The sequence below is a fragment of the Aulonocara stuartgranti genome (assembly GCF_965226115.1).
Source record: "Aulonocara stuartgranti genome assembly, chromosome: 16".
NCBI classification, from domain to species: Eukaryota; Metazoa; Chordata; class Actinopteri; order Cichliformes; family Cichlidae; genus Aulonocara; species Aulonocara stuartgranti.
This window is the reverse complement of record NC_138952.1, coordinates 6,590,029-6,602,670: the sequence shown is the minus strand read 5'-3', so window position 1 is coordinate 6,602,670 and position 12,642 is coordinate 6,590,029. Positions and strand designations below refer to the sequence as shown.

The window sequence follows — 12,642 nt, the reverse complement described above, 5'->3', positions numbered from 1 at the left end:
ATTTAAATATTAAATTAATATTTAAATAATTTATGAATTTAAATACATTTAAATAAATGTATTTAAACATTAAATAAATAACATGTATTCCCATAGTATTTATTCATTGGCGTATTGATTGGTGTGAGCCGTTAGGGGGCGGGGAAACGGCCTTACAAGTCAAACCGTGGAGTTAAAAATACCCCGGGTAAAAACTCCCTAAATCCGCGTCTACTTCCGGTGGTGTCCGTCTACGTCGTGCCGTCTGCACTGTCTGGGAGCTGAGCACAACAGGAGGAAAAAGCGTTTCTCTTGCAGCAGTTTGTTCGTGCAAATACCTTCACTGCTTGCTACTAGCTGTAAGTCTCGCACTCTGGGATTGTCGGAGGTTTCTTTTCCTTTTTGTATTTAATTGAATTCAACTTGGTTTAGGAAGAGTGGTTGTTCGGGGGTCCGGCTATATCCTGGGAAAAAACAATCAAGGGAGGCGTTCCTTGTTTATACAACTATTTGTGAGGGTTGGGTTGCTGCTAAATACCAGGTTTACACCAGTTTCATAACAAGTGCAGTGAACATAAGTTGACTTGGTGCCTCCTGGGTGATTTTAAGGCTAGTGTGGTGTGCTGTTACACAAAAGTTAAGCAGATAGTGACTTTTTTTTTCCTGGGTCTTTCTGTAATATCATTTGCATGTCTGCTGACAAGAGCAGCAGTTAATGACCACAGTGAACACTATTTGAGACTAATATTAAAATTTGAGTCATTAACCGCCGCACTCAGTGCTGTATATATGTCATTTGTCCGTTAAAATAACGATGCACTTACTGGACTATGCTAGCTGTTTTAATAACAACTTGAGCTCTGATCTGTCCTTTATCTATTTAGAAAGTGTGTCAGAGGCCAAAGTTTAACCAGTTACATAAGGCCCTCCACCCCCGTTATTGTTATACCAAGTACTACAGACATACTTTGATAGTGTAATTTGATTTTCAAAATAACAGCTGCACCATATAGAGATAAAATTCATACAGTTACAGTCAGCTTGTTTTTTCAGAGCTAAACCCGGTACATGCTGTTACTGTGATTTATCTAATTATCAGCCACTTTATTAGATACATTCGGTATTACCTTTTTAAAGATTGGACATTTTTTGTAATCAGAGATGCTCTTGTGGATAACTGTGATAATTATTTGAGTTAGTGTTGTTTTTAAGTTGCTGTTGTCAGCTCGAAGCAGATATTTCAACCATATCAACCAGATATTTTCTCTGGAGTCTTTTTTTTTTCATTTTTGGAACGTCTTCTGTAAACACTAGAAATGGTTTTGTGGACATTTTTTAAATATGTCTAAATGCATTTCTGGCTAATTTACCGATATTCGTCTTAATGAGTGTTTTGACTGGTGTATCTATTAAAGGGGCTGAGTGTTGATCATAGTTGACCATCCTATTGAATTTGATTGTTTTTGTGGAGTTTTTGTTTTTTCTTTTTGTCCATGTTAAAATGCAGTCAGATTAAAAGTTTCTGCCACTGAACTGCAACAAACCTTCACTGTTGTCTAAGAACTTAAAATTAGTAAATGTAAATGAGACTAAACACAATAGATTACAGTGAGTTTCACGGAGGAGTTAAGTGTGAGGAAACTCTCATTTTAAAAAGTTGGATTTATTCATTTATTTATTTATTTATTTATTTATTTTTTAGCAAAACGCATCAGAGGTACCCATTTAGACATGGGGTGAACATACTCAATAAGAGGTGGATTAGTGATGCTGGATTATGGTGGTGTTATCGATAAATACAACTCCACCCCTAAATCCCTGCAATCAGTTTCTCTCCACCTCAATGCTCAGCTCTTTGAATTCAGTTTAAACATTCAACCTCCAGGTTTTTTAACACAAAACAGGTGGAATAGCTTTTTTTTATAATGTGTATAACAGAAGTGATTTTGTGAATGTCTTTCTGTCCACAGACCAGGATGAATGTGGGTGTGGCTCACAGCGAGGTGAACCCAAACACCCGAGTGATGAACAGTCGAGGGATTTGGCTGACCTACGCACTTGGTGTTGGTGTGCTTCACATCGTGCTCCTGAGCATACCCTTCTTCAGCGTGCCCGTGGTGTGGACTCTAACAAATGTCATTCACAACTTAGTAAGTTCAGTTTTCTCTCATGCTGTGTCAGTGCTGCTATCTGAGCTTCAGAAACAAACCAGGCTGTTCAGGGGTTTTTCTACATAGAGAAAGGCTGTTTAGATGGTGCCAAAAGGAGCAACAAAAAATATGATTGAGGGGGGGGGCGAAAGAATGCAATTCAATGCTTTGAATTGCATTGCATAAACTGAAATATGACATCTCTGACTTCCAGCTGCTGTATTTCACACAGGCGCTGGACAAGCCAGCTAAACTGCAGTGGTTTGGTCATGATTTTCAGTCTGTTCACGCTCCAAATGTCTTGCAGGAAATGCTCTGAGTTACAGCCCAGACTGACCTGGTGGGTTGAGCAGTAGTTTATTTCAGGTTTGCCAACACTCACTCACATGTGACACGCTTTCGTTAACCTGTTTCAGCAGCAGCTCTGATTCCAAATCTTGCACTTGCTGTGTCCAAAGACATGAGGATCTCGTGGATTAACTTTTATTTCCATTAGCAACGTCCCCAAAGCAACAGGAAAATCAGCATGTGCTCAAAGTAGAATTCATCCACTGCTAAAGTTTCTCTTATATCTTATAAATATTAATGAAAACCATCTCTCGCAGTTTCCCTGAAAAGTCCACTTCACTGGATATTAAAGTCTCTAAAATTTATTTGCATTTGTTTATTTTTAACAAGTACTCAGGAAAAATACTGACAGTGATGCGTTTTCTTTGTTTTGTTTTTTTTTTCTTTTAAGATGGAACAGAGCCCTACATCTTTGATAATATCAGATTTCTATAATCTGGTTAGTAATGGCCACATGTCACAGAAAAATGGTCAAATAATGCAGCTGTGGTCATCTACTGAAGGCCTTCTCTGAGCAGGACGATGTACTGATATTTTACTATACAGTATGTCTATTTATCTTGCTATGTTTTTTAAGATTCTAGTGGTGTCAAAATATATCACGTTGTCTTTTTGATTATTTTTACATAAGTGGGATGGTGAGGTCAGATGCTGATTTTGTTTATTTGTCTCCAAGTTTACTAAGGATCTGTATTGGTCCTGAAAAAGCCACATTGGTCAAAAGACTGAAAAAGTATTTGCCTCCAAAATTTAATTTGAATACATTTTCTTTTATTAGAGGGTTAATAAACAACAAAGTTAACATTTTTAAATTTAACAGATCAAAGTGAGGTCTTCAAAATCCTTGTTTTGTTCTAACCAACAGTCCATAGTTAAAATAAATAAATAATTAAAAAATAATTTTCTGTGTTTGGCAAGAAAAGCATTAAATTCTATGTAAAAGTGTAAAGTGTGCGTGTTAGTCCCCATAGGGAAATAGTTCCTCTGCATTTAACCCATTCACCCAGTGAAGCAGTGGGCAGCCACCAGTGCAGCGCCCGGGGAGCAGTGTGTAGGGACGGTACCTTGCTCAGGGGTACCTCAGGGTAGCCGTTCAGTGGAGTCAAACCCCCGACCTTCCGATCATGGGCCACCACTCTACCTACTGAGCTATCCCCTATATTATTTCAAGAAAGTTTTGTGTTAATTCTGATTTCTAACGCTTATCAGTTTGATTCAGGAACCCTGTTTTGTCTTAAGGCGGTTTTCCTTGTGACAGCCTGATGACTGACCTATTATGATAATTTCCCCATGCCTCAAAGTCTGACAAGAGTGACCTTTCATTGCTGCATGGCTGGCCTCAAATGAAGAGAGTTGATGTGGGTGACGTCATTGAACAGTTTGAGCTCAAGGATTGTGTATCACAGCCAATAAGGAAGGCTATTAACAGTAGCGGCTGAGGTCAACTATAGCCTATTGTTTTCCACCACAATACACCATCAGTGTGGTGATTATTTCTTGGCCGTATGTCAGCGCTTCAGTTTCATTACATTTCCCTCTGTATTGCAGCTTTTTCCATCTAAAGCTCCAGTGTTTTGGACACAGACATGTAATTAGAACCTCCCAAGATGGCTAACTTACGAGGGGAATCCCAAAAGTAAGGTATTTATTTTTTGGGAAATACAAACAACCATTTATTTTCCATAATATTCGCATCATTTTAAAGCTTGAAGACTTATTTTTCTACATAATCACCATTTTGGTCGATGCATTGTTGTAGACACTGTGGCAGTTTTACAATGCCCATGTCATTACCTGCTCACGGCCGCTGCAGAATTGCCTACTGGACAAATGTTCTTTCAACTTTGGGAACAGGTGGTAGTCACTGGGTCTGAAGTCCAGACTGTACGGTGGGTGGGTGATGAAGTTCCAACAAAAGTTTGCCAGGAGATCGACATGGGCATTGTAAAACTGCATCGACCGAAATGGTGATTATGTAGGAAAAATAAATAAGTCTTCAAGCTTTAAAATGATGTAAATATTATGGAAAATAAATGGGTTGTATTTCTAAAACAATAGGAGACCTACTTTTGAGATTGCCCTCGTAGTTGACAATAAGAGGACATCACATTTCTTTTTGGCCAGTCTGTCAGTACACTATTGACCGCAGTTTCCACTCCACAGGGAATGTATGTCTTCATGCATGCAGTCAAAGGCACCCCTTTTGAGACCCCTGACCAAGGAAAAGCCAGACTTCTTACTCACTGGGAGCAGCTCGACTATGGCGTTCAGTTCACCTCATCTAGAAAGTTCTTCACCATCTCCCCAATTATTCTGTACGTATTATATACCAATGATTCTTTCTGAACCTGTTGTCTTTAGACATGTACCTCCAACCCTGATAGTTCTGTGGACATTACCATGTGTGAGAGAATGCCAAGTGGAAACTTCTAGGAAAATGATACTAGTGACATGGAACTACCAAAGATTTTGAATCCATGAATGCCCGTTTGAGCCTGGCTCCAACAGTGACACAGACTCCCATGTTAAAATGCTCTACAGCAGAAATAAGATGTTTACAGCGTGCCACAAAAAACCTCTTAGTTTCTATGGTTGTACAATAGTAAACCATTAGCCATTGGTGGTAGACTCCACATCCTAGTAACTGCACAGAAAACGGTATTAATTAACAGATAATTAACACACAATTCTCTGGAAGGCACAAACTCTGTGGAGAGGTACAGCTCAGTGACTTCAGTTGGCTGAGGTGAAGCCTGGCTGCACATCTCAGCTTCCACATGTGAGTCAAAGAGACTGTCCCTGAAAATAAAAACATCTAAGCATTTCTGGGCCTGAGCAGAGGATATGTGTGTCTTTTATTTTTATCCTATAAATGGTTTCAGGACTTTATTACCTGAACCATTTTACGTGATTAGGGGAGTTCCACAGGGTTCAGTATTGGGTCCAGTCTCATTCACATTGACCAACTATGATGTCCGTTTTTATGCTGGTGACATAGTTCTGTACTGTATAGTTGTTATGATAGTGTGAAAGACGGGAAACTATTCATAGAGCCCAGTGGCAGACTGGAAAAAATGTTTTACTTTTTGTGTCTGTGGAAAGTGACTTACTTTAGGAGGCGTTGTATTTATTTATCTATTTTTATTTGATTGAAACCAAAATGCTGCAATGTATTTCTAACACACTGTCTTTTTTTCCCCACCTTTACAGATACTTCCTGGCAAGTTTCTATACAAAATACAACACAACACACTTTGTCATCAACACTGCCTCGCTTCTGAGTGTCCTGATCCCCAAACTGCCACAGCTGCATGGAGTCAGAATTCTTGGCATCAACAAGTATTAATAATTGTAAATGCTGCGCCTCTCAGCAACTGAAGCTAATTCCTGTGTAGTCTGTACCGCCGATGTGTGTACCAAGTCATACAGTTTGTGTAACGGCCGCTGTTGTCGTATAGTAACACCAGAGGGGTGCACTACGAAACGAGGTACGTTGAGCCTAAAGAGTTTTCAGCGTCATGAAGGTAGCTCTGTTTTTTGTTTTGTTTTTTGTTGTTTTTTTTTAAACCAGATGACTCAGCTCTGGGCGGAGGCTACATTCAAAGTTTTTGTGTAACATTATCTGTTAATGAGCAGTACAGATTTTCAGCTGAGGTTATATATGCAAAACCTGTTGAGCCGTGTGTTTGTAATGCCCCCAAAGAAGCTGTGCAGTTTTAGTTGAACAAACTGTTACAGCAACAGGGATTTAAATGCATTAGGCTGGCAATGCAGAAAACGTGCTTTTATGTTTGTTCATAATTTCCTGCTGATGTAAAGCAGAGTAGAACACTGATTTGTCTAATATTCAGTCAGTAAACTTACTTCCACTTTGAAATGGCCAAAAACTCAAGTGATTTTCATCCTTTGTTATGGGACAGGGTCAGGCCTGAATGCACTTCCTGAGTTGTGTTAGGAATAAACTGCAGCAAAGAGAAAACACTGAGCAGTGTGTGATCGCAAAGCTCCACAGCTCTGCCCATGTTAATCAAAATTCTTAATATCTTTAATGTTTGCTGATCTCTCCTTCAAAATTGTTTCCTTGGACACCACTATGGCTAGTTTTAGATCGCGAAATCCTAGAACTTGTTCCATGCATTTCCACCCCATAAATAAATCCTACTGGCACAAACTTAGAAACAACGACGTAACCCGAATTGGAAGGCAGTACCTGCAGTTGACCAGTGGTTCACCAATGATTCAGAGATTCTGCCCATCGTTATTTTTATTCCCATATAAAATATCCGATCCACTGCAAGAAATACTGTGGAATAATGACTTCACAAACCTGCTGAAATGAAAGACGGGTTTTAAGGTAGAACTCTCATGGCGGTGGTAGAAAGGAAGGAAAAGATCACGCAAAGTTGTTTGGAAAAGTTGACAATGAGTGAAGGGGGCAACTAGAACAGGGTTCCTGCAGACTGATTTTGAAGGTTGTCTGAATCTGAAAAGGCATCCCTAGTTTTTATTAGTCTCAAATTTCCTCAGATTTAGAGAGGTAATTTAACGTCTTGAAATGTGGTTGGTCAGAGCAGTTGCATTGCTCGCTTTACTCAGAAATGAAGAAATGTAAATTCGCTGAATATTGGCTCTTCATCCAAGCATTTGTGAGTCACAATATGTTTTGTTCAGGAAGTGCCACAATGGGAATGAAGGTGCGGGGGAAAACCCCTACAAGTTTTGGTTCAGTTGCAAGCAGTTCTGACTAGTTGCCTTACATTGTTTACCTGCATAGTCTAGCTTTTTGCTCAACTACACAAGACAAACAACATGCATTTAAAGCAGTGAAATCTATATGTAACATTTCTTACCCTGTGGAGGCTTCATCTTTTTTGCACATGCATTAGGTTTTGTATAGCACTTTTTACCTCCTGAAGTCAGACATCCTAAAGCGTGTGTGGCAGAAAGCAAATTAGCCGAAGCTGTACAGAAGAAATGACCATTGCTTCCATGTCTGAAACATGAAGCCAGTGCATTAGTGCCTTATATCTGCAGTCTTTTAATGGTCGAGTAATCTGGCTGCATAAAGAAGCCAGATTTTGTGGAAATATTTGGAATAATTACCTTCCCCTCCCCCTAATTCATCCACTTACTACACTTTCTACTTTTAAATGTTTAAAACATGCAGTTTTGGGGTTTTTTTGTTTTTGTTTTTGTTTTTTGTTTTTTAAATTAAGCTCCCCATCAGGGTCAAAGGCTATAGTTATGTGAATGACAAGCCAGTGCTACAGGAGTTGGTCAGATCCAGCCCATCCTCGTGGTGTCATAAAGCTAAGATGGCAACAGCACATACTTGCACAGACGCAAACTGAAATGAAAGTGGAAAAAGCTGCGATTCAGGCGAACTGGGAGTGATTCAGGACATGATACAGAAACGGTGTGAGGAGTCGAGACTTCCATGGAGCGATCAAAAATCAGCGTGCATGAGGAGGCAATGTCAAAGGGAATGGTTTCTTTTTTTTTTTTTTTTTTTTTCATGGGCAGAGATTCAGAACTTTTGTATTGAGTCCCATCTTTGTAAGAAACTTTCTTTCTGGCCTGATGTTTGGCTGTAGTAATTATCGTAAAGTCTTCACTGCTCAGTGTGATCTGCTCCTTTTTTCTTCAACACAGAGTCGGGATAAACACATCTCACCTTCATGACACCTGTTATCTCTGAAAGGAGGCCTGGCTGTGTTCAGTTTGCTTTGTGGTGCATCCCTCTGGTTTAAAGATGATATGTCTGTACATGACAGGATGCCATACGCATTACTAACTTATGTGAATATTTAATGATGTATTTTCGGCCTGCGTCGACCTGGGCGGGCCCAGGCATCAGTGAGGCTTTAGGCTGAGTTTACTTTTCTTCCTTTCTTTGCTCTCATCTCACACACAGTGATGCAAATTGTGTTTCTAGTCACAAAGATGTTGCAAATGTATTTTTCAAATATGTCTTACTTCGTGAGGGTAGGAGCCCATGGCTCGCTGTTTACCGGTACAGTCTGGTTTTGTAACGGGTGTCAGACATTTTCGTGCTGAGGAAGAACAGAATCAAGCTCTTCAGGTGCATGATTTCCTTTGTGAATCATTTGTAACCAATCAGAACAGCAGGCGTTTCTCATTGTACTCTTTGTGAGTGCGTGTGAGTGAATGTGTGAGTGAATATTATGTCCTTTATGTAGAAATGAGACAGATTATTGTTGTCAGATTAAGTGTTTACTGAGGGAGCTCCAGTGTCTTTGTGATGAACTTACACTCATGTAGCCACTCTCTTCATACTTTGAGGGATTATTTGATTTGTTTTTTGTTGGTTTTTTTGGCTATAATTGAGGCAGCGAGTCCTACTTTGTTTGGCCATAGCTTGTAGTACTTGATATTTCTGGTTCTTAATCTTATTAAAATGTTTGCCCTCCGTCTACTCCGTCTCACGTCTTAATTGCTTCGTCGAGTTTCTGAAGTTGACGACTACAATGAGGCTCTCAGGTACTTTGCCACAAAAGTATAAGCTGAGAAATGAGGAATTCTTTCAGGACTTATCAGAATTTCACAGATGTTACTCTTCAGTGCCTGAAGAGTAATAATCAGCTGTATTGGATACCTTTGTTTAGGAGTGCTATCGTCACAGAGCTATCAGGTTTCATCTACATAAAGGCATATTAAATAGGAGCTATTCTGTTTACTTCTACCTGCATGTCTTCATCCGTAGATTTTATTATTCAGTTCAAAATAATCCATATTTATCTCATCCTGGGTTTATCCTCAGTTTATCCCCTGTCCGAAGCAAGAAATTTTAGCCCCTTCTTTTTTAGGTCAACTTTTCCCTCACAACCAGAAGATTTCAACAGCCTGAGATGACCTATATTAGTGATACACCCTCTCTATAACTTCACATGAGTTCATGAGATCTTCATAATCTCTTACATAAATAAAGCAGCTCTACTAACTGGAAGGTCACTGGTTTGATACCCAGCTACTCCAGAGTATCCTTGGGCAAGATACCGGAGTTGCTCCATCCTTGTGTGAATGTTGGGTTAAAAACACTTGTAGGACTGAGTGAACAAAATTGGTAGTAAGAAAGTGCTCAGAGTAGAAAAGCAATAGAAGTACCTGTCTATTTCAGCTACAGTGAAGGTGTCAGGGTTATTCTGCAGCCACCGTGTCTTTTTCTGAATCTAAATCATCGGTGTAATTTGAGTCTAAATTCTAAATTAAAACTAATCAAATAAATATCAAAGAAATACTGCTTGTGATTTTCTCCAGAACTTTCCTCTAACTGAAGTTGGAATGAATGAATGTATTTGCAGTAAATAAAATTGACCACTAGATGGAGACGAGCACATCTGAGCACTCACTGGTTTTGCAACTTTAGATTAAATGTAATAATAGCAGTAACAGCAGTTCAGTGTTTTAACCCGGAGCTGGTTTATGGGTGACAATGTATAAATATGTTACATAACACATGAGGATTGTTTCTAGCATAGTAGAGAAACCGGTTCTGCAATCAGATAAGACCAAAGCAGAAAACGCCGAATCATCCTTTTCACTAATGTATACTTCAGTCCCCTACTGAAGTATTTTTTACTATTCTGAGCTAATGGGTAAAAAAAACAAAACAAAACTAACGGTAGTGCTGTGCAATACTTCGAATTTTTGTATCAATGCAATATGAAAAAAAGAAATTACAGGACGAGTATTGCCAATACCAATACTGATAATTTCCTCTTATAAAGGCAGTTTATGGAGGTAAAAGCAGTGTCGTGACTTATGAGACGAATCATCAATAATTTACAATTCACTGATTTTTACTTTACCCAACAATCCGTTAATATAGCAAAACGCACCTTCAGCTTTTCGTGTATATTGAAACTGGCTTTTTTTGGAGATAAGGAATGAAATGCGCCTGACTGAAAAGCACTTTTTGCTATAAAACTGACATGATGATCAACACAAAGATTCAGACATCTTTCATAGCACATGATTGAGGTATATTTCTTTTAAAATAAATTTACAAGTAACGCAACAGAGTGGACTGCATACTGAACTTGACTAAAATATACATAAACTGCTATCAGCCCTATGAATGAATATCATGGCAGAACACTATTGAGATCTCTTTTATTTCCTTCTGTGATGTTTTGCATGCAGCATAGGTCTTCCCACTATGGTGAGTGAAATAAGTGCAGGAATAACATATCTTTTGTCCAGTGTGTTCACCTCGTTCCCGAAGCTTTCCTTAGTCACCGCATTTACATTGGTGATTTCAGTGTGTCATTGTGCACTGGATGGATGCGCCGACTCACCGGACCGGCTCGCTTTCAGTTGTTTCAAATGAGAAGCTCCTCACCTTCTGTGTGTCAAATTTAATGTTTTTGTATTTTTTTTTAAGTCATCCAGACTCTACCTCCAGGAAACTTAAGGTGTGCGTGGGGCACCTGTGACTTTTTCCACGCAGACACATCATCAGGTAGTGATTCAAGGAGTTTGCTTGGTTTGCTTTTGCTTTGTGTTCTATTGTAGAAGCACACATTTTCTGTTTCAGCCAATCATGTACATTTACCTTTGAGAATCCAAATTTGAAATTGAGATTCAAATTCAATTATTTTTGCAGTTAACATCAAACTCTGCAGAGTTATTGTAGATGTATTAAATTACTGGGTAGGAGATCAAGAAAAGAAGGGATCTCCACTGAGGCTGTTTATGTTAAAGAGCCAGAGTTCTGTGCTAAACCCCTGTCTCTGATGCTGAAATAAAATAATTCTTTATTATTTATTTGATTTGTACGGTCAGCAAAGAGGAGTGACCATCAGCTGAGAAAGCACTAAAGCTGTGATGTTTGCTTTGAGAGTGTTGATGGAGAAGTACCAGGAGAGGAACTGATGTACTGCATGAGGAAGTGGCAGAGGAGTGTGAGGTGTGCAGCACAAGTGACTTAGTTTCAAGGGATTATATCAGTGATCTGTTCTGAGCCTTTTCTTGTTTACAGTGGTGATGGGCAGTCTGACAGGTGAGTTCAGCCAGGAGCCTCCGTGGACTGTTAGGTTTGCAGAAACCACTGTGATCTGCACTAAGAATGGAAAGCAATTTGAAGAGAGCCTGGAAAGGTGGAGGTGTGGAGAGAAGAGGAATGAAAGTCTAATAGAAGCTAGACAGAATACATGTGTGAACGACAGGGAGACCAATGGAAATGTGACGGTGCAAGGAGCAGAGGTAGTAAAGATAGTCTAAGATGGTTTGGACGTGTGCGTGGGAAGTTTAAATCCATTAAACCTTTCAGTAAACTGCACCAGTTTAATATGCATGAAGTAAAAGAGCAGAAACTAGCATTGCTACCCTGGATGTCTGACCCGGTTTCTGATAATTCACTGGAGAAAACTTCAAAAAGTGTATGCAGGGTAAACATTCGAGGGTCATAGCACCATGTGGCATGGGCAGCTGTGATAGATCTCCTTCGATGAATTTGCATGCAAGGCTCATCTTCTAGCTTGATTCGTCCTGTGTCCTCCTGTCATCTGGACATCTCCTATAAGTAAGAATAAGGCTGCAAATTGCTGGAAAACTGAGGAGAATTAAAAAGAGCCAACTCCCACATACTTTGAGGGCCTGTAACTTGATAAATATTCATAAAAAGATGGTAAAGATTTGCATGGCTTTATTAAATATACTAAAGTTATCTTGCAAATAAATGTTAATAAATGATCAGTTTGAGTATCAGCGTCAAAATGTGTAGCTTAGATGACCAGAAGTTTGGTTGTTGCCGTTGTTTCCACATTTGACTGGAGTCAAAGTTTTGAAGTTTGTTTCTTTTTCTGTCCCTTTATGACTCACCTGAATTCCCTTGAGTGATGAGCTCCATCCAACAGCCCTGCATACTTCACTAATGAGCTTTCATTTCCTTTTACCGGTACATTATCAGATCGTTGCCCCCACAGGTTCCATTAACCTCGACGACTGAGATGGACAGCCTGCATCACCTGGTCTCCATTTCAGAGCATATCCGGTCCCGCGGGGAGATGTTCCTAAGTATGCACTCTGTGATTTTCTCTGTTTACTGTTCATGAGGTAAAGTAGCTGCAGTCATTATAAGTGTGCAGCAGGGTGCAACGGGTACATCAGCTGGACTGCGTCAGGAACAGAGATAAGAAGTAGC

The 12,642-nt window shown here is 39.5% G+C and overlaps 1 protein-coding gene across 1 annotated transcript; it reads left to right on the top strand.

Moving 5' to 3' along the window:
- Window positions 1-211: 211 nt before the first annotated feature.
- ormdl1 (ORMDL sphingolipid biosynthesis regulator 1) lies at window positions 212-8,913 on the top strand. The gene is made up of 4 exons (XM_082507149.1): window positions 212-338; window positions 1,950-2,129; window positions 4,641-4,792; window positions 5,688-8,913. The coding sequence occupies exons 2-4, from the start codon at window positions 1,956-1,958 to the stop codon at window positions 5,821-5,823; spliced, it is 462 nt and encodes a 153-aa protein (XP_082363275.1). The 5' UTR covers window positions 212-338; window positions 1,950-1,955; the 3' UTR covers window positions 5,824-8,913.
- Window positions 8,914-12,642: the final 3,729 nt, after the last annotated feature.

Excerpts from the sequence above, each read along its gene's own strand:
- ormdl1 (XM_082507149.1), top strand. The coding sequence starts at position 1,956 with ATGAATGTGGGTGTGGCTCACAGCGAGGTGAACCCAAACACCCGAGTG. Across the intron at positions 2,130-4,640 it reads CAAATGTCATTCACAACTTA|GGAATGTATGTCTTCATGCA; the intron begins GTAAGTTCAGTT and ends TCCACTCCACAG. Across the intron at positions 4,793-5,687 it reads ACCATCTCCCCAATTATTCT|ATACTTCCTGGCAAGTTTCT; the intron begins GTACGTATTATA and ends CCACCTTTACAG.